Source organism: Lathyrus oleraceus, chromosome 1 (assembly GCF_024323335.1).
Source record: "Lathyrus oleraceus cultivar Zhongwan6 chromosome 1, CAAS_Psat_ZW6_1.0, whole genome shotgun sequence".
In the NCBI taxonomy this organism is placed as follows: domain Eukaryota; kingdom Viridiplantae; phylum Streptophyta; class Magnoliopsida; order Fabales; family Fabaceae; genus Lathyrus; species Lathyrus oleraceus.
The window spans coordinates 427,977,489-428,004,374 of record NC_066579.1 but is presented as its reverse complement, the minus strand read 5'-3'; the positions used below and the strand labels follow the sequence as shown (position 1 = coordinate 428,004,374).

Sequence of the window (26,886 nt, the reverse complement as noted above, 5' to 3'; positions counted from 1 at the left end):
TTCATTGATTTATGAATTTTTGAAGTGAATGCTTGTGTTGATGCTATGAATTGGCTTGAATAATTGTGTCTGGACTTCTTGATTTTCATTGACCTAGTTCCTTTTGTCCAATTGAGCTGAAAATTGACATGCTATACCTTGAATATGTCCTGTTTAGGTGTGAATTATTTGAGGATTTTTGGAATTATTTTGGTATGCTTTTGATGGAATTCATTCTGTTTGGACATTGGATGTTGCATTTGACCTAGTTTGACTTGTTTTGGTCATGAAATGAATATGGTGAATGATATGAGTATGGGATCAATTGCATTTGCTTTCTATTTGCTTTAAGATGATTTTGGTTGAGAATTGCTTGCTGTTTAGAATTTTTTCTCCCTTTTGGACCCTAGGCTTGGCCTAGTGGTCTAGTTTCTCACATTTGGTTTGACTTTTCAGGATGAAATGCATAATGCTCAAGGAGAATGCTTCAAGTCAATTAAATTGAGATTGTTGGTTGTTGTAAACTAATTTGAATTTGTTTTGTAGGTTGTGAAGCTTGAGCTTGAGCTTATAGCTTGCACTTATGTGCATTAACTTGTGTTGTCTGTATAGATTGACTTTTGCTGTTTATTGTTGGTTTGTCTGAGTACTGATGATACTTGATTGATTTCAGGTACATTTAGTCGCTTATAGTTCTTTAAGAACTTGCTTGCTGCTGCTTGGTTTTTAAACCACTTGAGGTAGGACTTCTAATCTTCATGTAGTCTGGAAGACCTGGCCTGTTACTTGGCCAGGCAACTGTCTGAAGTCCTCCTTAAGAGGCGATGTTTGTGGTTGTTTACATTTGTGCCAAGCAGGTGAAGACCTCTATGAGGCAATTGGTGGATCAAAGGGATATGCAATCTATCCCCCACTATTCTGTGAGTCGTCCCTCTGCTCACACGGTTGTGTGTTGATGCATTGGGACACAAACCCAAGATCTTGTGCTGTTACACAATCGAGTCAGAGTCTTGAGCGTAGAAGGGTCCCTCCATTCTGGACCCACGCTCCTTTGTCTGAAGCTCTCCCTGGTCAGGGATAAGAGCTGTGAAGTCTAATCTTCACTCACCTTTCATCAGCTTCACCTTAGCCCCTCAATGGCAAGGTTAAGAGCTAACCTTACCCCGATACAGAGGCTTGTTTGTTGAGGTTGATATGACCCCTCGACTAAAGCCTAGCCCTGATGTTTGAGCCCCTTGTTGGTGTGTTTATTTCATGCTGTATATGTTTGTGTGGTGTGATTGTATCCCCTAGGTTTGCTAGACTCCGCGTAGTCTCGTTTGCATGTCAATTAAGGTAGCACGGTTCCTTCGTATAGGACTTCCTTTCTTGCTTGAGCTTTCCTAAAACACAAACAAACATTATCCTCTCTTAAGGATACGTCAACTCCTTCTACTACAGGTGAGTAAGTCTCCAAAGGTCGAGCATCCGGTAGATCGCGTAGTGACGTTGTCCACTTAAAAAACACAAACCAACAGGAATAGTTTAGCCGAACTACGGCAACTCTGATTCTCATGTCCAGATGAGATACGTAGGCACGAGATGCGATGTCTTGTCGAGTTTGACTAACAACTAACACTAATTCTTTTCTCTCGCCCTCGTTGCGATTGAGACCTTCCCTTTCTCTTGCCTTGGTTGCAATCGAGACCCTTCTTCTGCCTGTGTCTTCGTTTTGTGTTGTTGTGTGCTTGGAAGCTGATGTAAGTCCATCGAGTGGCATTCGGGTTCCAGTGTGCGTGTGTTTTGGTTCGGATGCTGATGTAAGCCCAGTGATTGGCATTCAGGCTCCATGTTAGCCTTCTTGTGTGTGTTTTGGTTCGGATGCTGATGTAAGCCCAGTGATTGGCATTCAGGCTCCACGTTTGCCTTTGCCTGTGTTTGTTTGTGCGCGTGTTAGCCGAGCTACGAATGCTCTGATTCTCCTTCGTCCAAAGGAGATACGTATGCATAGGATGCGACATCCTAGCGAGCATGTGTTGTTTCCCCAGTCCGAACTACTTCGACTCTGATGTCTATGCCTGATAGACTAAGTAGGCCCAGGATGCGATATCCTGCCGAGTCAGCCTTGTCTGTTTTCTTGTGTCTCTTTCAGCCAGTGTGTGTGTGTTTGAGCAGTGTTTTAGCAACCATTTCCCTTTCTATTGTGCGTGGATCCCGTCGAGTACGACGGATGCGTAGGGGTGCTAATACCTTCCCTTCGCATAACCGACTCCCGATCCCATTCTCTTTGGTCGCGAGACCATGTTCTTTCCAGGTTTACTCTGAGCGTTTCCTTTCCCTCTTTTGGGATAAATAACGCACGGTGGCGGCTCTGTTGTTCTTGTTTTCCCGCCGGTTTTTTCGCGTAATGCGACAGGTGGTTTGGTTATTTTTTTAAATAACACTCAACTATTCACCCACAAGCATGAAAATATGAACTTATACATCACCATAAGAAGGACTCCAACTTGGATAAAATCAACAAGTATGCCACTAGCTCTCATAAATAAAAAGGGAGCAATATTTCCACACAATATCATGAGGAGTATGAGACTTAATATCTCACTTATGAAAATGACTTACTTTCGGGACAAATTTAGCGCTATATTAGGCAATCGTAATTGAACTTATGTAGAAGTTACAACTATCTGAGGTCGGTCAATAATAATGTTAGTGTTAATACATGCTAGAGAAATGATATGTATATCATTCTCTTAAAATCATGCCACAAAAAAAATGATCAAGTACAAAGGCTAGGAGGATGGTCCATTACTTCAATCCATACTTCATAGTGCTTAGGACAAACTTATGCATCAATCCAAAGTACCCTAAATGATCCATGATCAATTAGGAGATAGGTTTGAAATGATGAAAGTTCATAAAGTACCAATCCATACATCATGAATAAGATGGACACAAGTCATCCATTTGATCAAGGGGAAAGAAAGAGATGAAGAAGAATGGGACAAGAGAGATCACACCCAAATTGGATCAAAGGTTTGATCAAGTCATTATCAAAATCAATCATCCATTTTGGTGGATTTGGGTTTTTACCCCGTCAACACCCAAGATCCATTGAGTTTGATGAGACTTATGGTCCAAACTATCATGATCCAATGCCAACAGAAGTTCACAAAGGTCAAACAAATATAAAATAAAATAAAAATGCACCAAAAGTATTTTTAAATGAATTTTAAAATAGAAATAAAGTCAAAAATCCATAAAGTCCTTCAAAATACCAAATAAATGGCCAGGAAAATTATGGAAGGATGGAAGTAAAATAAGAAGCATGTAATAATTTTTTCAAAATTTTAAAATGCAGAAAAGTATTTTTTTAAAAACCAGCTAAAACAAAGGAGAAAAGAGAAATTGCATGAGAAATAGAAAATCAGTCAAATAAAATGTGAAAAAATAAAAATCAGACGGAGAAAAATAAAAGAGAATTTTAGAAATTATTTTGGGATTTTTTGGATGTAAAATGAATTTTCTATGAATTTTAAAAGAAAATGCAATTAAAAATGAAAATAGAAAAAGAATTAAAATCAGGAAAAACACGGAGCGTTGGATCAAGCTTCATTAATTGACGTGGCAGATCCAACACTCCTCAGGTTATGGCGTACGATGGGATTTAGCTGAAATGAAACACGGAATTGCATTTAAATTAAACCAATCAAAATATTTTATTTGTCTAGCGTGTCTCAAACTCAGATGACCTAAGATAAACTCCGGTCGTCTTCTTCGATGGTCCTCCACCGGAGTTTCATCGTTTGGGAAATTCATAACATGTTACCACCACCAATGTGATCGCCTCCTCATCACGAATTCAACCTCATGCTCCAAATTCATTTATCTAAATTGAGCACGGGGAATTTCAGAGAAGTTTCAGAAGTAAGCAAGTGTAATACCCCAAAATTTACCCTTCATTTTTCCTAGAAGCATACGCTTTACACCTCATGCATGCATTCATTTTTAGGTCATTTAACATTAGATACATTGCATTTCATCATGTCAATCAGAATTAGATCCAAGAAACTAAAAAAAAAAAACGAAAAAAAAAAAGTTAAAAATAAATAAATAAATAAAATTAATTAAATAAATAAATAAAATATAACAAAATTTTTTGGACTTGGGTCTCCCTCATTTGAGCCCACTACCCACGAAAATCAGTCTATAAATACTGAAGTTTCAGTAGAGGAAAACACACTTGGAGTTACACTGGGAGATTCACTTGAGAAAAAGGGAGAGAAGCAAAATACTCTGAGGTTTCCTTGGAACAAAACCCTGAGGAAAAAGATAGTGAGAGAAGGACTAACAGAGTTCAGAGCAGCCTCCAAACCCTGAAGGGAACTCAACTGCACAGAATCACCTCTGCCTCACATAAACCCTAAAGATTGTTTTGTAAACCTCACGGGTGCAACTCAATTTCAATCAAGCTCTCCAATCAGGTTTGCCCTATATCCATCATCTTTATGCCTTTAATTTGAATGCTCTAAATGTATGAGGTATTATGGGTGAATTTGATACCCTTTTGATGCATGTGTTTGACAAGAGGTTTAAGCCTCCTACCCTTGGTTGCTTTTTGTGAGCTTTTTGTGAATTTTGATGGAATTATTCATGTGGTTACATTTTGATTTGGGGCAACTCTTGGTTACCCTATTTTGTTTCTCTAACCTATTTGTTGAGTTTTTTTTGTGAGGGCTCACATACTCTTGCAGGGATACCATCCGGAGGTTTATCCTGATTAATCGTATTGACTGATTTTCTTTGATGGTCTAGCTGGAGAGATCTCAGGGTTGCTAATCCTTTAATTGCTGTAACTTCGGATCTTTATCCGTGTGGTAATTTTTTCCTTTTCTCGTACTTTATCGCTTTCTTAGCTGGAAGACCTCGATAGGAGGCAACGTTTGAGCCCCTTGGTGGCATTTTACTTTGAGATACATGTTTTGTGTTTTGTATTCATATCCCCACAGGTAGCGCAGTTCCTTCGTCAAGGACTGCCTGTTTGCCCTCGAGCATCCCAAACCCTAAAACCCAAAGCAACATGTTATCTCCTTCTACTACAGGCAAGTAAGTCTCCAAAGGTCGAGCATCCGGTAGATTGCGTAGTAACGTTGTTCGTCCAAAACCCAATCCATAACCCCGTAGTTAGCCGAACTACGGCTTGCTCTGATTCTCATTCCAGATGAGATACGTAGGCATAAGACACGATGTCTTAGCGAGCACACATCCCCCAACCCATAGGTCAGCCGAGCTACGAAGACTCTGATTCTCATATTCCGATGAGATACATATGCAGTGGATGCGACATCCGCGCGAGTCATTTCTCTTAACCTTTTTAGTAAATAAACACATTAGGTAAACCCACACCCTTTAGACAAAAACCACAAAAGTGGATCCCATAGAGTACTATGGATGCGTAGGGGTGCTAATACCTTCCCTTCGCATAACCGACTCCCGAACCCAAGATTTGGTTGCGAGACCCCGTCTTGTCCTTTCCTTTTTCAGGTTTACTTCGAGCGTTTCCTTTCCCTCCTTTGGGATGAATAACGCACGGTGGCGACTCTTCTGTCTTCTTCTTTCGTCGGTTGTTTTTTTCGCGCACTGTATTTTTCAGGTTGCGACAGCAAGCTATGGAAAAAAAATTAAATGATGAACATGATCAAACAACATTAGATAAGTCAGGGGAAAGCATCAGAAAGTGAATGACTATATTGTGGTAACTTGTTTGAGTTCAAATGGTGCTCAGAACTACCTTGTTCAAATGGTGATCAGAAGTTGATGAAGCTCGATCTGGTTAGAGCATTTCAGAAGGTCTCAGAGCTTGGGAATTTTTTCAAAAGCTTCAGAGGATGTCGGAGATGCTAATGGAATCAAGAAATTTGATTGAAATAAGCTGAAATTCAAAACACGATAGTTGAACTTTTCTGGAAAACTTCAGATTGCAGCATGGGTTTCTTGGCTATCAAAAGATTGGAAATGAATGCAATAGCTTCCTCTATTTATAGGTAATGTGTTTGGATCCAAATATGTGTAGAATCAAGCTTAATTCATGCAAAACGAATTTGATCAGAATGTGAGAAAAGTGTGACTTGCAATCCATCAAAACTCAACCAAATGATGTGTTTCAAGGGTCAATTAACTTATGGAGACTTGGTTAAGCATGTTTAGGTCCAAAACACATGCTAATTTGGCTTGGAGTTGAGATTAGTGAAGTTCAAATTTTGGGCAATGGTGATTTCTTCGGTTCCAAGTCACCATGTTCAACTCAATGGGGCATCTTACTCATGAGGCTTTTTGGTCTCATTATTTTTGAAATGTATTGACATCATAACAAATGATATAATGTGTCAAGAAAGGTTGCATTTGGATGCTTGAGCACAAAGTTATGGCATGTTGAAGTTGGCATAAAAAATTGATCATGTAACTTAGAAAAATTTAAGTATCCAATGGCTGAAAATAACCTGTAATATCTCAATGAATTCCATGGTCTTCCAAGCATAATATGACTTTGATAATTGAAGAAAACATGTAGAGGACATCACAAATGACATTGTTAAAAAAGAATCATCCTCAAATATTGAAAATTCAAGAAGTTATAAACCTTGAAAGTTGAGAAAAGGTCACTTGAAAATAGGTCAAATTTCACTAAGTCCACAAATGATCTATAATGTCTCCAAATGTTTGATGATCCTCCAAGCATAATTGGCTCTTGTCATGTAAATAGAAGTTGTAGAGCATGTTGAGAAGATTCATATGCAAAAAGAACCATTCAAATATGTTGATAATTGAAGGAGTTGTGATCCTTGGAATTTTGACTTCAAATGTTGACTTTTTTGGTCAAACCACTTGGAACAAACTTGTGTACTTGGACTTTCCTTGCATTTCAAAGCATGTGGATGATCATATGAACTCAAAATAAGGTATCCTTGAATTTATCTTGATTATATTGCTCAAAGCTTGAGGTAACTTGGTGAAGAAGACATAGAAATAAACACATGAACCTTTGACTTTTCTTGAGAAGTAAGCAACAAAACTTTGATGTACTCTTGATCAAAATGAGATTGAAAGGTGTTTTAGAACCTTTGAGATCATGCATTGAAAGATAGCCCCTTTGAGAATCAATGACTTGCCATAATTTACTGAGGAATCAAAGAAAACCTAGCGGAGGAATCATGCTTTATACTATTGATGAAAAGCCCTACCCTGCACAATAAACTTAAAGAAAAAAAAATATTTTGTTATTTGATTAGTGGTTAAGCAATGAATATATGAACACAAAGGTAAAACACCAACAAATAGGTGCTCGATTATCCCTGCAAAAGTAAAACCCAAATATGAGAGGGAGGGGGACGAAAAGGTAACCTTGTTTGTATGCAAGGATGCCAATGGTATGTGGGATATTATGGTTAAAAATTAGGATATGACACATTGTGTATGATTCTTTATGCACCTTTAACTCTTTGATAAATTATTGGTGGACAAATGTGTGATTCACTTCTCCTTTATTGAGCAAAGTCGAAACAACACAATAATCGCAATTACAATCACCCTTAACATTTATTATGCGTTTAATGTATTTGTCCTTGAAAATCCACATCTCTAATGTATATCATTTTTGGTAAAGGTGGTGAAGGAGACAGTTTTTTAATGCAAGGCACCTTTGAAAATACTATTTTTTTTTAGATTTTGAAGTTGGAGAATCCAGAAAAAGTTTGTCAACATGTTTGAAATAGGACAAAGACCGCATTGTTGAATTATCATTATGTGTTGGTTTGACCTTCTTAAGAGCAGCCACTTTTAGGTCTTTCTGTTTCAAAGTTGCAAGTATGTTTGTGGGCTACACCACGTTCTATGACATGTCAGAAACAAGTTCCTTCTCTTCAAGTTTAAGGCGAAACACAATGAGATGACCTACTAACTTGTGATACATGTCATGATTATGTATACAAATAATCACATTAAATCTCCATGCATTATTCCCCATAAGACACCCGCGCAACTTAAAAGGACATCCACGTCTCTTCAAACCGGTGTCATCCTATTTCAAATTCCGGGTAGGATTTGTGTACTTGTAACTTATTTTGCATCCCAGTGTCACAAATGCTTGTCTTATATCAAACCCATTTTCTGACCTCTCGATTATAACATTGAACTCCAATTTGGAAGCCTTCGTGCGGATTCATTGGAGCATATGATCACGGACAACAAACTCTTGTCCATTTGTAAATTGTTTACCAACATCTACCTTAAAATGAACCAGTTTGGCCTCCGTAGACACAACAACTTTGGGGAAAACATCATAGTGCACCATATCTAAGGTCAATCATAATAGGAAATAATCTTAAACTGACCAAATTCAACTCTGAACTAATCCGAAAATACAATTTCGTATGACATTCAAGAATAATGTGGTGATGTATTTTCGGATGCAACGTTCGTTTTTCAAACAAAAAATCAGATTAATGAAAGTACTAAGAAAGGAAATACATGTACATTACCTTAAATATCTTCTTCTTTAACTCATTTTGATGTGAAAAAACAAAGAAATGTTGTTTTGAAGTAGAAAAGTTGATTGAGTGTGGAATGAGGTTTTGGTAGGGCTTGAAGAAGAAATGATGATATGCTCATGAGTAAAGCAAACATGCAAGGTGTTGTTTTATTAAATTTCCCACTTGAAAATTCTACCTATATGCACTTCTGTAATATTCAATGAGTTGTGAAATCCATACAAGATGGTGGTTTTTTTTCAAATTTCTGCTTAACAAATTTGGAACTGCACTTTCATATCTGTCATTGAGTTGTAAAATTAACAAAATCATCTTAGGGGTGACTCCGGAGTACACTTCCGAACTAGTTATTAGAAAAATAAGGATGTTTATCATTTAGAACATACTTTGGTGTGAAATAAGTGCGCCATTAAATATACTTCCGAAATTAAATTAAGAGAAACATTTTCAAATTTTTAAAGGAAGTCTCTTGACCATTAAAAATGAGAACATTAATAACCTTAAAACAAATATAAAAGTATTACTCACACTAAAATTTCACAACAAACACGTTCAATAAAAAAACAATAAAAAAATATTTAAAAACACTCGGTTCTCCCACATCCACGATACAAAATCGAAAAGGTTAAAGGATATTTTTTCGATCTATATTATCTTTAATCTTTAAAATATTTTTAGAAATTTATGTAGTGTCTCTAACCTTACCGAACTACTTAATTAATTATTTAATTATATTTTTTAAATATTTTTAAAGAAATTTTATGATTGGTCAAATGAGAGCTTAGAAAAATAAATATATGAATTACTAATTATACAAATATGGACCAAAGTAATATTTTATTGTTATGATTGATGAATTAGATGGAATTTTTATTGTTATGATGGAGTAATATAAACCGATTAATTTGTAACCACCCACCCCTATAATATATAAAATACATTATAGGCCACATATCCCACTACTCCACCATATCCAAATCCGAGATGACACTAATTTTTAACATGCTTAAATTAAACAATTTCATCAAAAGATCGCATCATGGGTATACCTGAATGAATGGCTAAAGAAATGATGAGGATTGTGCATTGTCACAAAAATCATGCCAAATTTTGAACGGTTTTTTCATCAATATAATGTGATAGGATTCAATCCCAAAAAGTGTCATTGTCCCTAAATCTAGGTACTTCCAATAAAATCTCTCTTATCAAATCTTAAACTAAATTTCTATGTAAACAAGAAAATAAGATACATCAATTAGCAACAACGAAGAACCATGGCATGTCAACAACATAAAATAATAGAACAACCAAGGGATGAGACAGAGATATACAAAGGAGAAGCAATATGCAAACAAAAAACAAACTTTCTCCTTGATCAATTTTTCCTTCCAAGGGGTTTGCTTCCTTTGGACAACATAGTGGAAATGGGTTACAATCGTCTCACGGGTTACGTGTGGCTCAAGCAAAGGGAAAGGAAGGTGCACCGGTACAATGACATCGGTCGCAAGGTTTCTTTTGACACGGAGGTTACTGCCTTCGTGGAGGAACACCTGATGCGAAGGGTCACCGGTGTTAAGACCAAAGAGTTGTTTATATGGCTTCCTGTGACAGATATCTTCATCAATGAACCTTCTTCTAATGTGATCTCGTTCGCAAATTCTTCTGGAATTGCTAGATCGTTTCCTCTATCAGCATTTGCTCTCCAAGAAGAACATACACCGCAACAAAATTAACATAAAATTTCATCAACAAACTTTTATTGATTTATTTAGGATGCGTTATTAGAATGAAAGAATGAATTACTAATCCAGTGTTTGTCATTTTAGTTTGGATATATTTAATTAAAATAGTTGTAATATATTTTCATAATCTAAGAATATGGTTTTCCTCTAAACAAATCTAAGAATGGTTTGGCAACAAGTGCAAGAAGCAAACATTAAATTCATAAATCTTTATTGCTTCCTAGTCTCAAGAACGACACTAATGTGTAGGGATTTTTATAACTGCATGTTGATCCGCAAATGTAACAATTTAAATTGAACCAATTTATAATTGCGCAAAAATATTACATTCCAATTTTTTCATCTTTAAATAGTAAAATTTTAACCATTAATTATTTAATGTATTTGAATTCGTTCAAATACGTGTAATATTCAACTAAACCGTGTAATATTCAACTAAACCTATTAAAACAAATAAATGAATGATTCCTTCTTTAGGTTAGAATTTTCTAACTTATAAATTGGTTAATCAACATGCTTTATATAATATATTATGGACTTAAATAGTTAATTGGTTAGAATTTTCTAACTTATAAATTGGTTAACCAACATTGTTTATATAATATATTATGGACTTAAATAGTTAATTAATTTTTATAAATTGACATGTTTTTATTTTTTTTGTTTGAAAATAATCTCTGAAATTATAAAAAAAAAAATTATTTTAATCTTTAAAGATAAAATCCGCAAAAAACTACAGATTTTTCTACTGATTTTAATTTTAAGGACTAAAATTATATATATATATATATATATATATATATATATATATATATATATATATATATATATATATATATATATGAAAAACAAGAACATGTCAAATTACACGGACCACTTGACTATTTAAGTCTATATTACATTGTTATTATATTTTTAAATAAAAAGAAACATAAGTGACTCATATTTAAGTGTATTACTCGACTACTTATTGTTATTCCAAGTTTTTTAACTTTCTTTTAGAAGCTTTAATTTTGGTTTAGAATGAACGTAAGACATCTAATTATGTTTTTGTTCTATGTTTTTTCAATCACCTTAATATAATTGGTATTTGAGAAACCATACGACCTTGATATAGTTGGTGAATGAAAAACACACACTAGGCTCTCTCAAGAATTTTGATAGAAAAATTAGTTATTTTAGTTCTTGATGATAGACCGATCAATTATATGACTTAATTGATCAATTATATCACTTTCTTTAGGTTTCTTGTTCAACAACAAGAAGAAAAAAATCAGTCAAAAGATTTGATTCCTCACACTTTTTCTGAGATATTCTCTCTTGGGTGACACACAATTCCTCATTGACAAAAAGGAGAAAAGTGAATAATTGGTGCAAGAGGTAGACACACCCTCGCAAGATGCTACTTTTTCAAAACTACTAAGACAATGGGTTTTTATCAAATCATAAAGTAATTATTCGAATCAAAGAAACAATCAACTTGAATCAATGGTTCAAAAGAAGGGTGGGGGACCATGATTCGAGTCAAGTGTACCTCATGATTTTTGTCAAGAGGAGTTGTGGTTTGAATCATACTCTTCTTTGATTCGAATCAAATGAAGCAGAGCCAAAATGCAACTTTCAAAAGACTTCATGATTCGAGTCACACTTTGTATGATTCAAATCATACACACTTACATCCTTGACTGAAGTGTTATAACTTATGATTCAAACAATACTCAATGTATTGATATAAAACCAATTACTAGGCCCGAAAAGGAGACAAAAACATGGACACAACAACTAATCCAATGAATCAAGAGGTTTCTCAATGGAGCAAAGATTAAATATAGTCGAAGCAGATGAATACAAATACATATTATTATTCAAAATGAATTACAACGATAATGCTACAAAAACAATTCAAATAAATTCATATGATGGATAAAATACAAACACGTGATAAATTAAATAATGCATTATAAGCACAAATTGACAAACAATCAAAACTAAAACGATATCGGCGATGACTGCAATTTCACTGGAAAACCTACGTAATTTAGAAGAAGTTTTAGAAGTTAATCCTAGTGATATTTATTTTCAACTATCACCTCAAGCGTTTACTGACCAATTTTCCCCTCAAACATTAAAATTGTAGGACAAGCTGGTGGATAAATATTAGATTCAGAGACGTTGGTTCGAACTTGCGATATTTTAATTTTTCATCTTTAAATAGTAAAATTTTAACCACTAATTACTAGACAAAAAAATTGAACCAATTAATCTACTATATATTTGAATATGTTCAAGTACGTGTAATATTTGACTCAACCTATTAGAACAAATAAATAAATAGTTCAGTCTTTAGGTTTGAATTTTTTAACTTATAAATTCGTTAAGTAATATGGATTATATAATATATTATGGACTTAAATAGTTAATTGATTTCTGTAAGTTGGCCTGTTTTGGTTTTTCTTCTTTATATCTTTTTTGTTTGAAAATAATCTCTGAATATTAAAATCTTTTTGATTTTAGTCCTTAAAGATAAAATTCATAAGAAATTTGCAGATTTTCCAGCTGATTTTAACTTTAAGGACTAAAATCAAATAAAATTCAATATTATTCAAATATATATATATATATATATATATATATATATATATATATATATATATATATATATATATATATATATATATATATATATATATATATATACGAAAAACAAAAAACATATCAAATTACATAGACCAATTGACTATTTAAGTCTATATTATATTTTTAAATAAAAAGAAACATAAATGACTCATAATTAAATGTATGTGAACCCTTCTCACATTAATTTTAATTGCATAATTGCATACCCCCGCTACTTATTGTTATTCCATGTTTTTTAACTTTTTTTTAGAAGTTTTAATTTTGGTTTAGAATAAACGTAAGACATCCAATTATGTTTTTGTTCCATGTTTTTTCAATGACCTTGATAAAGTTGGTATGTGAGAAACCAAACGATCTTGATATAGTTGATGAATGAAGAACAAACACTAGGTTCTCTCAAGAATTTTGGTAGAAAAATTAGTTGTTTTATTTCTTGATGATAGATCTATCAATTATATGACTTGATTAATCAATCTTATCACTTTCTTTAGGCTTCTTGTTCAACAACAAGAAAACAAAAAAAATAGTCAAGAGATTTGATTCCTCACACCTTTCTAAGATATTCTCTCTTGGGTGACACACAATTCCTCATTGATAAAAATGAGAAAAGTGAATAATTGGTGCAAGAGATAGACACACTCTCGCAAGATCCTACTTTTTTAAAACTACTAGGACAATTGATTTTTATCAAATTATAAAGTAATGCTTCTAATCAAAGAAACAATCCACTTGAATCAATTATTCAAAAGAAGGGTGGGAGGCCATGATTCGAGCCAGGTGTACCTCGTGATTTGTGTCAAGAGGAGTTGTGATTCAAATTACACTCTTCTTTGATCATAATCAAATGATTTATGTCAAGAGGAGTTGTGATATGAATTACACTCTTCTTTGATCCTAATCAAATGAAGCAGAGCCAAAACCCAACTTTTTCAAGAGACTTCATGATTCGAGTCACACCTTGTATGATTCGAATCATACACACTTACATCCCTGACTCAAGTGTTATAACTTGTGATTTAATCAATACTCAATGTATTGATATAAAACCAATTATTAGGCTCGAAAAAGAGACAAAAACACGGGCACAACAATTAATCCAATGAATCAAGAGGTTTCTTAATGGAACAAAGATTAAATATAGCCGAAGCGGACGAATACAAATGCAAATTATTATTCTAAATGAATTACAACAACAATGTTACGACAATAATTCAAATAAACTTATATGATGGATAAAATACAAACACATGATAAATCAAATAATACATCATACATGCAAATTGACAAACAATCAAAACTAAAACGATATCGGCGACGACTACAATTTTACTGGAAAACTTACGCGATTCAGAAGAATTGAAGTTAATCCTAGTGATATTTATTTTCAACTATTACCTTAACTGTTGACGGACCAATTTTCCCCTCAGACACTAAAATTTTAGGGGCAAGCTGGTGCATAAATATTAGATTTAAAGACGATGGTTCGAACCCGCAACATTCCAATTTTTGCATCTTTAAATAGTAAAATTTTAACCACTAATTATTTGACAAAAAAGTTGAACTAATTAATCTACTATATATTTGAATCCGTTCAAGTACGTGTAATATTCTGCTCAACCTATTAGAACAAATAAATGAATGGTTCAGTCTTTAGGTTTGAATTTTCTAACTTATAAATTTGATAATCAACTTTGATTATATAATATATTATGGACTTAAATAATTAATTGATTTCTATAAGTTGACGTATTTTTATTTTTCTTTCTTATATCTTTTTTTGTTTGAAAATAATCTTTGAATGTTAGAAAAAATGGTTTTAGTGTTTAAAGATAAAATCCGCAAGAAATCTGCAGAATTTCTGCTGATTTTAACTTGAAGGACTAAAATTAAATAAAATTCAACATTATATATAAGTCTTTAAGTCTTTATTATATTGTTATTATATTTTTAAATAAAAAGAAACATAAATGACTCATAATTAAGTGTATGTGAACTAGGGGTGTTCACGGTCCGGTTTGGATCGGTTTTGAGACAAAATATCATCCGATCCAAAATATATAAAGCATACGGTTTGGTTCGGTTTTTGGATGACAACAAGAAAAATCCAATCCAATCCAATCCAATTTATACGGTTTATTTCGGTTCGGTTGAATCGGTTTTATTCGGTTTTTAAATCAACACTGTGAAATTTAAAACGAATATATTTCAATACCAGTTACAATTATGCCTCCAACGTCTACTAAGACAATATCTAATTTTCATATTATATGGCTATTTGATGTCATTGTTGCAAAGATTCATTATAATATATGGACAATATCTATCCCAACGAAATAGACATTGCTGTAATAAATATTTTATATGGAGACCTGCTTACTTAGTGCTTATAGGGAGACTTGTAATATAAATTAAATATATGACAAATATATATGACAGTAACATACCAAAGCTGCATTAAAGTGAATATAATTAATTTAATAGGATGAGTAAATGGAAGTAATACCGGTTCGGTTTGGACCGGTTCGGTTTTCATGAAGCCAACCGTAAACCGAACCGAACCGATCGGTTATGCAACATGGTGATCCAAATACATCCAAAAAAAATCGGTTTTTTTGGATTTCGGTTTTTTCGGTTCGGTTTTTGGTTTTTTTTTTTGATTGGATTGGATCTGAACACCCCTAATGTGAACCCTTCTCACTTCATTTTTCATTTCCAATCTCCCCGTTACTTATTGTTATTTCAAGTTTTTTAAATTCTTTTAGGAGCTCTAATTTCGGTTAAGAATGGACATAAGACATCCAATTATGTTTTCGTTCCGTGTTTTTCCAATGAGCTTGATATAGTTGGTATGTAAGAAACCAAACGGCCTTGATATAATTGGTGAATGAAAAACACACATTAAGTGCTCTTAAGGATTTTGGTAGAAAAGTTAATTGTTTTGGTTCTTGGTGATAGATTGATCTATTATATGACTTGATTAATCAATCATAACACTTTCTTTAGGCTTCTTGTTCAACAACAAGAAAACACAACAATCAGTCAAAAGATGTGATTCCTCACACCTTTTTTGAGATATTTTCTCTTGGGTGACACATAATTCTTCATTGACAAAAAGGAGAAAAGTGAATAATTGGTGCAATAGATGACACACACTCGCAAGATGCTATTTTTCAAAACTACTAAGACAATGGGTTTTTATCAAATCATAAAGTAATGATTTGAATCAAAGAAACAATCAACTTGAATCAATGATTCGAAAGAACAGTAGGAGAACATGATTCGAGTCATGTGTACCTCATGATTTGTGTTAAGAGGAGTTGTGATTCGAATCACACTGTTCTTTGATTCAAATCAAATGAAGCAGAGCCAAAACTCAACTTTCAAGAGACTTCATGATTTGAATCGCACTTTGTATGATTCAAATCTTACACACTTACATCCTTGCTTCAAGTGTTATAGCTTGTGATTCAAACAATACTCAATGTATTGATACAAAATCAATTACTAGGCTCGAAAAGGAGACAACAACATGGACACAGCAATTAATCCAATGAATCAAGTGGTTTCTCAATGGAACAAAGATTAAATATAGCTGAAGCGGACGAATACAAATACAAATTATTATTCGAAATGAATTGCAATGACAATGTTACAACAACAATTCAAATAAATTCCTATGTTGGATAAAATACACACACGTGATAAATCATATAATGCATTATACACGTAAATTGATAAACAATCAAAACTAAAACGATACCGACAATGACTGCAATTTTCACTAGCAAACCTACATAATTCATAAGAAGATTTAAAAGTTAATCCTAATAATATTTATTTTCAACTATCACCTCAAACGTTGACCGGTCAATTTTCTCCTGAAACACTAAAATTTTAGGGACAAGTTGGTGGACTTCTTGTGATAGTTCTTTTTTAATACATGAGGCATTCAGAACATCTTACAATCACAAATTGCACATCATTTACCCAATTTTCAATTATGATTGGTAATGACTCTCATTTACAATGAGAAGGAATTTGTAATAATGTTCAAATTATTTTACAAGACCAACATTTCACCCTTCCTTTTTACTTGCTAACAATTGAGGGTGTTGATGTTGTGTTAGGCACAGTTTGGTTGCGTACTTTAAGATGGAGGGTCTTAATTCCCTCCATCACATTTTCCCACAATGATAATTCCTTAACTTTGAAGGATGATATTAAATCTCACCTCACTCATACAACTTTTCACCAATTATACCAACTCATACACACAAATTCTCTCTATCACCTTTTTCCAAAATAATATTTGAGAGGCAGAGTGCAGTTCTTATGGTTTTGAAGAGACAATACCAAAAATTTACTAGGACTAAAAAACAAAGTGAGAGGGGCTAACCCTGTGTTAAAGCCTAACTAAATTCTAAACTGGTGGAACTCTGAAATCCATCATAAGAAATTGAGTATAGAAATTATATGAACAATGTAAAATATTCAATAGCCGAAAAAAGAAAACAATATAGAAAGGAATGAATATCAATCTAGAAAACTTTGTTTGTAAGCACAATTGGACAATGAAGAAAACTTTGTTTGTACATGTTGTCATGTTTATATTGTCAGTAGTTAATTACAAGTTACATACAACATTGTCACCTGAGTTTCACCCTTCCAAAGAAAATATTCTACCTTTCATATAGATAATGTCAGCATGAACTAACACTTCTTGTGAGAATACAATTTAAAGGACTTCTACACTTAACATCAAAAATTGTTCAAAAATGCAGGAAATCATTTTTCTTTGAGATCGTCAATTTGAGCAGGACATTCATATTGAGAAGATTCCGCTAATTTTCTATCAATGCCGAACTTACTCAGGTATCGCCTTTAAATCAGCTTTTACTTCTTTATCCCTGTCAGATCGAAAATAACCAACCCCAAGAGTTTTGTAGTCCCATACCATTTGAGAAATTTCATCTTGGGGAATATTTAAGCCTTTTTGCTTAATATATCTGAGCAGATCACAGAAAAATTTAGGATTATCAAGTTTTATGTACTCATGCAACACCCTCTCGTGGTCAGGTATCCAGTTTCTCGGGAACGGAGTATAATCACAAGATGGAATCAAGGACATATGCGAAAACTGAACACCTTCAATTGCATCAACCAGTCCCATCCTCAAAAGATCTGAATACTCAGGTGCAGAATTGTTGGTACTCTCCCTCAGTGGCCGGCTGAGGTTTCGTGAAGCTATTCCGTATACTTTGGCTCGAGACTTCAGCCTATACCTAGCAGCATACAATTTAGCCAAAGAGCTGCGAACTACATAGGCACAAAAGCCAACAACTTTTTTGCGATTATCAGCGTATTTATACCAATCAGCCATGGTCTCAAGAAACTTATTCATTTGTGAGTTTGTATGAGCTTGACCTGAATACAACATAGGGTTACACGGAAGCGGCTCGGGGTCCTTATCACCCTTAACAAGCTCTAGCTGCCTAAACTGCCGAATGCATTGTTGTAAGCTAGCAGTAACCGAAAGTAAAGTTCCAACACCCTTCTCACTCACTATGTTACCTCCAGAGCCTGTATACCTCAAAGTTGGATGTATCACTCTTCTGCATATTATATGATCCAAGAATTGAATACCTCTTGCAATATGTTCAATCTCCAACTTGGAATTATCTAACCTTAACCCAAAAGTACTCTCACAAAATTCAACAACTTTCTTCCTAATTTCAACAGCATCTTCTCTAGGACCCCTAATCCCTATCAAAAAATGACCACCATATCTTATGTAATCCATCTTCCTAGTTTTCTCATTACCACTCGACGGAACAAACTCGGGCCAAGCCGGGTTATGACATCCATCATCAATTGAATGTTTCCATATTGAATCAAACTTACAAGGCCTAAAAAACTCAACAATCATTTCTTCTATCATATGATCCAATTCATTAAGACAAACATTAGCAAGCAATGGACTTAATATCCCACAATGACCATAAGAAGGTACCTTAGCAGCCTCCTCAGGAGCAAAACTGAAGAATGTTCTTAACCAATAAGGATCCGGTTTTGGTTCATTCTCTTTAAGAATCCTCTTCTTTGTCGCTTTCCTCTTCTTATCTTTCCTCAACACTTCACCTTCTTCTACTCTCCGCGTCACTCGTCCCATTAGCGCAGACTTTATCAAACTCAAAACTTTCTTATCTCTAGTACCCTTTTCAACACAACCCATCACAACATCAGTATCAACTCTATCAAAAATCTCACTCAAATCACCCTTCAAAAACCACAAATAACCCGCGAAATTACTCCGAATTGTTCGAATAACAGTGTGTGCATTTCTGCCTGGTCGAAAAGCGTGTGATTTCAAAGAAAACTTCGGCTCAAAAACCGGTTCCAGAATAGTCAAAAGAACCTCCTGAACAACCCTGTCTTGAAAACAAGGCTCATTGGAATCCAGAAAAGCTTGAAGTTTCCGTTTTGATAGTGGCTTTGAAAAGGTTTTGTCGTATGGGGTTTTAAGCAATTGGTTGGTTTTATCATTCCATGAAAAACGACCGCGAATAACGACATTACGAAGGGAAAGAATTTCACGGAGGAGATTTGGGTGAATGGCGTTACGGGGAGGGAAAGTCCCGGTGACGTGAGCACATGAGCGTTGATAAGCGAAGACCCAGAGATCGAAATTGGAGAGGTAACCGGTGAGGTTTGGGAATGAAGTGGTTTTGGGGGAAGAAAAGGTTTTGAGCCATAGAGAAGTGCATATTTCGATTGGGTCTTGTTTGAGAAGAGATTGTGGATCTTGGTGTTGGTCTTGATGGAGGGTTTGGGTTGAGGTTTGAAGGGAACGGGTGAAGAGAGGGTGAAATGGTGAGAGTTTGTTGGGGGAGATGTGGAGGGGCTGAAGGTGTTTGATGAATTTCCTCAATGACATGTTTTGTTTTTTACATTTTCTGGTTGTTTGGGTTTGGGAGGTGGAGAAATACTTAACACTGTGCTAGCGGGGGAATTGTTTTGTAGGGGTTTATTGGGTTTGTGATGGAGGGATAAAAAATGCACTTATACTTTGTTTGGTTTTGAGAACTACAATGAGAGAAAAGAAAAAGAAAAAAAAGGCTAGATTTCCACCCCTTAAACATAGATAAGTGGAATCTTGTGTGTTTGAATCTAGAACTCTGCAATCGAATGCCTCTATATAATTATCAATTAAACTAATTTAACAAGACAAAGTAAAGTTTTAGAAAATCATGAGGGATTATCCCGAGTTGATAGGCAATGATGATTCTTCAAAGTGCAGTCACCTCAAATAAGGATATTTATGAGAGTGATAATGTACTACTGGTGTCGAGTTTGTAGACTGGAAAGAGTTCGATCATGTACTTAAGTTTCTCTTATCATATGAATCCAAGAAAAGAATACTTTAAAAATTTAAAGCTAGAGCAATGTGGAGTAGTTTTCCTTTATGACAATAAGGCTTGCAAGGTTTATGGTATTGGTACGATCATGCTTAAAATGTTTGATGATTATGAGTTTCTTCTCCACAACATGAGATATACTTCAGGGCTCAAGCGAATTTATAATCCATAAGCATGTTCAATGATTTAGGCTATTACATAAGAGTTGAACATGTGATGTTGAAGATTTCACATGGTGAAGTGAGCATAGCTAAATGGTCTAAAATATATGGCTTATATATTTTAGAAGGTTCCAATTTTGTTGTTCATTCATCATCAGCTAGTGAATACTTTCGTGACAAGAACAAGCTATGTGATTTGAGGTCAAGGTAGATTTATGAGCTTCTGAGAATGGATCCTGAAAAATTGAAGTTCATCAATCACATATGTATTACTTTTAGGGAGTCTCGCCAAGGAAAGAAGAGTAAAAACCTAGGGTGGAGCTTTTGGAAACTATGGTGGAGAAGAATCGGTTTGAGGTAGAGGTTCCTACTATAGATACTAGTAGTAGTGAGGGAATGATTACAGAGGAATTTGATTATCATTGGACTCATGATACAGTAAGAAGGGAGATTGTACCATCTCAAAGGGTCATTCATGTTGGTCTTGGGTGTTATCTTTAAATGTGGCTAAAAGGTTACAAAATTCAAAAACATGATTTACGGAGGCATTTGAAAGCAAGGAGATTCAAATATGGTATAAGAATAGTATTTGCGGGCTTGTTATATTACCTAAGCAAGATAAGGTGATTTAAAAGCAAGTGGATACAAGTGGCAAAATCAAGGTTCAAGTGTGCTTTGAACTTGATCAAAATTGTTGAATAATGATTCAACATGGTAGATAACAAGAAGGTAGTTAATGGATAAAATATCATCGCTGCAGTTTCAAATCAAGGCGGAGATTGTTAAAGTATACCTTAAAACTCAAGTGAGGAAGAGAAAGAAAATACATATTCTGATATTGTTGACTTTTAGTTTTAAAAAGTCAATGCACGATCAACGGTCACTATTTGGCTCGGTCAACTATTGAATTGGTCAATGTTTGACTCGGTCAATGGTCAATGGATTGACTGGTCAACGATTCAATTGTCATATGGGTGACTATAGCGGTATGCGGGGATCAGGTTTGGTCGTTTCGGTTCGTGGATCCGTTCATTAATGTTAGAATATTATAAATATCTTTTAAGATTAATTTAGAGATATATTGACCAAGTGACTCCAAACACAAGATGGAGGTGAATTATAATATTTAAAACTCGTGGTTAATTTATAAAACCTTTTTACTTTTTAAAACATTTATGTTAGAGGTTAATAAGAACGAATGAGATGAAAAGAGAAATGCAACCGAAATAAAATAATTAACACAAATTAAAGAGATAAGAGTTTAGAAATAATGCACCATAGATTTATATAGGCTTTTCATAACCATTTGGCCTACTTCTATCTCCAAAAATTTCCTCTTGAGAGTTCCATTAATATCATATTTGATCTTTCAAAGAATCAGCCAACAGATCTTCAACAATCAAACAGAGATTTTAACACAGACTGAGCTTAAGAACCTTCACCCAAGTTTTTTTCAAGTTTATCTTGTATTCTTTAAGTCTTTTACAAATATAATCTACAAGAGAATCACACTTCATGAAAAGAAAAACACTAATTAGAATGAAATTCCCACAAGGGCTTTTCAATCTTTTGGCACTAAGGCAATCTTTGTGAAAATAAAATATGAAAAAAAAGAGTAGAAGAATAATATAAGATTTTCTAATCATAAATTAGGTGTAAAACGAAATGAGGAGAAGCCGCCTTTCTATAGGAAAAAATTGACTCGAAAAGGAAATGATTGGCTAACGTAGTCTTGGTATGGAAGTAATCAAAAAAATGTTGAATGTGCATCGACTTCACTCACCTTAACATCGTGTGCCCTAAAGATCCATTACTTCTAGCCAATATAGACCACCTGATTGTTTGGTCCTCATGATACAAAACTTTTAGTTTTATGGATGCCTAATCTAGCTACAATTAGATCAAGATGAATCTTGTAGATGCGCCCAAGACGACATTCATGTCCAATCATGGCAACTACTACTTGATGACTTCTCGCAAATATACTAATAGTGTCGAAGTAATAATAAAAAGATCGTCTCCACAAGGATTGTAATTTAACAAGATAATTATGTGTGAATTCAAGTAATTAAATGGGGAATTTTCATTAAAAAATTGCTTCGGAAACACGAACGACAAAAATAAAAAGAATTAACTTAAAGCCGAGAAAAACGATCATGTGTTTTATCAAATCCCCTGATTTTTACATGTTGATAAAATTATGTATTTCTTGAGTTTCAATTATATTATTATCACATTGTGAATTAACAAGACCACTGCACTCAATTCATTGGTGTGAAGCTCACTAATTTATACGATAATTCCCTAATTCCTTAGGCCAATTCAAAGTCAAATTATAGATGCTCTAAGTGCGTTAATACAAAAGCAATGACTTCTAATTAACTATCCCTAGCTAATTACAAAGTCGAATAAATTGCTTTATATTAGATAAGTAGACTAGCAGTTAGAAATCCATATGAATCTAAATTTATTTATACACCCGTAATAAAAAAAAACATTAAACTCAAGAACAACTTAAATAAAAATAATAACAATAAAAGTCTCAATAAATCTCAAATAGACATATGTTCCAACAAAGTAAAAATAAGGTTCATCTCAAAAAGGCCTAAACTAAAGAAACTTAGATACTCATTGATAAATTAACAAATACCATGAGTTGATAAGTATTCATCACCAAAATCTATGGAAGAATGACTCTCCAATAATCCCAATGCTTTCAAAATTTCAATATGGAGTATTCATAGTTGTCACTTTATCTCCCAATTTCATAACCCTAAAAAAGTAGCCAAAGTCCCCCTTAAATAGAAAATTTTGTGTAAGCCAAATGCTTGTCACTGTGCCGCGATATATCAGCATCGCGCCGCAATGCAAGCCTCGTCGTGCCAATGGAATGTTTCGCGGGCGCAAGAAATCCAGTGGCTGAATGCTTGTTTTCTTCTTCATGTCTTCAATATTTCACTAACTATTTATATCTTCCTTGTCTTGGATTTTTGCTTATTTTTTCACACTTTGGCTTTACTTTAAGTCATTATTCTTCCGAATTTGTCTAAGTTTTCTCATAAAAAATGCGTAATGACGACTGTCATCATAACCCCAAACTTAACATGTTGTTTTTCCTCAGGTAACCTATATACACACTAAACATTTCGTCAAAATTAAAATGCTTACCCTTACCAATAAATGTCACATTTTTCTAATCAACACTTAGGTTCCCTGCTTATATCCCATAAACTCGGAAAAGTTCTTCCGACATACAAGTACTCAAGTTATGTCTCATCACACAGTTATGCCCTAAATTTGACAGGGTAATCACTCAATCAACATACAAAAAGTATTTAACAATGAATTTGGAAAATTTATAATTGAATCAATCAAAGTCATATTTAAACACACACTTTTTAGGTACTTTTAAGGTTGAAATGTGGCTTATGTCAGGGTGGGATAATTTAGGATAATAGGCTTAAATATTTGGGTTTAGGTACCTAATTTTCTTGGTGTTATCTAATTCCTTCCATATCACTCTTTTGTAATTCACTTGGCACTAGAGAACTCTTTTAGTTGGTCCTATTTTTCACACAAAAAAGGATTGAATAAGCTATTTTAACTTCTTATTTTTTTCTTTCTTTTTCTTTTTCTTTTTTTGACCAATTTATATAGCACCCTAACCCCAAACTTATTCGTTGCTAACTTCTAACAGCAGCCCCAAACTTATTCTTTTGCATTTGACAAGTAAAACAATTATTTCTATCTAACTCCAAAGAGGATGGAAAGAATTTATCCTTCAACTAAATGGCTATATAATAAGGCTATGTAATTGAAAGATAGGATTAGGCTAAAAGGTTAAACAAAGGATATTATCACATTGAAGCAAGGTATCTTAAAAGGCTCAGAGTTTTCATAAACAACCGCCTCAGTGTGTATTTATCAGACCAATAGACTCAAAATCAGAAAAAGTGTAAATTCCAGAAAAGGACTAATGCATGGATACTCTCATAAGAAGGAAAATTAATAAGTGGAAATTTGTTAACTCAAACCTTACAAGCTGAGGTATTTGAAGCTTGAGTACAAGTAGTCAATTTTTTTCTTCATCAACTTTCAATCTTCAAAAGAACTTCACTATTGATCTCTTTCATTCATTCTTTTTCTGGTGACATTTATTTTATTTTTCAAGACGACATTGACAAGGTAGCAAATTTAAATCTAAAAGAAACAACAGAAGTAAAAAAGTTCATTAACTAAAGCAAAGAGAAGTATAAAGGGAATAGCTTTCATGAGAGCTAGTTAGTACTCTTCTTTGGATTATATATATATATATATATATATATATATATATATATATATATATATATATATATATATATATATATATATATATATATATATATATATATATATATATATATATATATAAAGAGGTATTGGCTTTAATTCTTCCACATTAACCCTATTCTCTTTAAAACAATCGTTGTTTGTGTCAGATAAATATTTATTTCATCTATCTCAATATAAGCTGCTTTTTCTTTTTTATGGTACTTACTTGATCTAGCATTTTCAGCCTTCAAGCAATCAACCTGTCATACCCTATCAACTAGTTGGCTATATCCCTTAGGTGTTGAATATCTAGTTTCTTCCTAATGGAATAGTCTAGACCTCCAGTAGCCATTTCAACCAACTCATGTTCATTGACTTGCGTAAATCATCTTGCATTAAGAAGTCTAAACGTGTTCAAATAATCATTGATTGATTTAGGCATTTTACGCTTAACGCTGACCAATTCCTTAAGGTTAATTTTCGACTGACCCATGCAAAATAGTTCATGAAACACTCTCTCTAATTAATTCCAAGTATGTGTGGAATTAGGAGGGAGTGTTGTGAACCACATAAAAGCAGTTTTTGTTAGAGAATTTGGAAAATAGTTCATCTTTAAATTCTCATTATTAGCTATATCCTCTGCCTCAGTCTGGCATCTCGCAACATGCTCGACTATTTATTTGTTAGTCTCACCAAAAAACTTAGTGAATTCGGGGACTTTCCAACCTCTGGGGAGTTCGGTTTGTCGAACATATTCCGACAAGGGAATATGTAATTAGGTTTATGAAGGCCAATATTCAGGCCATTTTGGGCCAGAATCTATTCGACCACGTTTGTTATATTGTTCTGCCCCCCCCCCCCCCCCCCCAAGTTATTCTGTTGGACATTTCTAAGTACTTGGTTGGCATCATGGTTTCTGGGCACCATAAATATCTTAAGACCATTAAGGGCTTGATTCCTTTCGACTATCTTCGATGGAGGTTGCTTGACTAGAACTTGGTTAATAAGTGGTGGCACAACTGGCGTCGGGGGTGCCCCCAAAAGTCAACAATCTTGCATATCTGATGGGCTAACTACTGGTAACTTTGGATGGTGTTCTGGATCAAAGGGTTAAACACTATACTTATTTGTTGTGTCAAATATTTACCATTTTATGGTTACTTTCGTCCATTTATTGCCTTATGGTTGCTAAAGAAGCGGGAGTAAAAGTTGGCATTATGGGATGGGCATATCAGAGTCTCCCCTATGGTTTCCATATGTGACTAGGGTTGCTTATGGTAGATCCTGACGCCAAATGTAGATTTAGGGGTGATGTTATTGCAGCAACATTTTCTACAAACGTCAAAGTGTGGTTGTATAAGCCCACCATCATGACACTTGGCATGCCATAAGGGTAGTCCCTCATAACTAAAGGCATAGTAAAACTTGGGACATATTGGGGGTTATTGTCCCTAATAACTGTTGCAACGGACATGGGGGAGGTTGGTATGCTTGTTACCTATGGGAAAGTAACTACCACCCCTGGCATCGATACTGAAGTCGAGACCTGAGTTAAAATAGGGCATGTGACTCCGTTAGTGTTAATTGTCCTTATCATACTAACGATTGTAGTAACTGGTGGTTCAAAGTCTGAAGTATCATTTCGGGCTCGAAAAGTGTTCTTTGGGTTTGCCATTACTATCAAAATTCTACCACTCTTTAAACGAGTGTGACCCAGGACATTAAAAATCTTACCACTTCTCAAATGCATATGTTAACAGACATTGGAAATGATAACGGAGTAAATACTGTGATGGTTTCTTCAAGAGAAAAATGATTTTTCACACAAAAACATGCGTGTTCCATTGGGAGCGCTACTTTTTCGTAGGTGTTTTTAGCGAACAATTACGAGTTTAAAAGTCTTTGAGATTAACTCCAAAATTTTGGGATCGGTTTTATGCGAAAACTTTTACTATGGCGTAAATGTTAGATGTAACTAAAAATGTCTGGTTGCAGACAGTATGAAAGTAGACTTTAAAGATAATAAAATTTAAATTATAGTAAAAAGAACTTGAAATAAAAAACATTAAATGAGATGAAGTAAATGACAAAAATAAAAAGGTGTTTCGATTAATGA

At 34.0% G+C, this 26,886-nt stretch overlaps 2 protein-coding genes across 2 annotated transcripts; one reads left to right on the top strand and one right to left on the bottom strand.

The window, feature by feature from the left end:
• The first annotated feature begins 9,691 nt into the window (after nucleotides 1-9,691).
• LOC127079537 (uncharacterized) lies at nucleotides 9,692-10,270 on the top strand. Its single transcript, XM_051019927.1, has one exon. It carries the CDS (start codon nucleotides 9,779-9,781, stop codon nucleotides 10,235-10,237), a length of 459 nt encoding a protein of 152 aa, XP_050875884.1. The 5' UTR covers nucleotides 9,692-9,778; the 3' UTR covers nucleotides 10,238-10,270.
• A 7,120-nt stretch (nucleotides 10,271-17,390) lies between these two features.
• Nucleotides 17,391-19,931, bottom strand: LOC127079531 (nuclear intron maturase 1, mitochondrial). The gene has a single exon (XM_051019921.1). It carries the CDS (start codon nucleotides 19,815-19,817, stop codon nucleotides 17,748-17,750), a length of 2,070 nt encoding a protein of 689 aa, XP_050875878.1. The 5' UTR covers nucleotides 19,818-19,931; the 3' UTR covers nucleotides 17,391-17,747.
• Nucleotides 19,932-26,886: the final 6,955 nt, after the last annotated feature.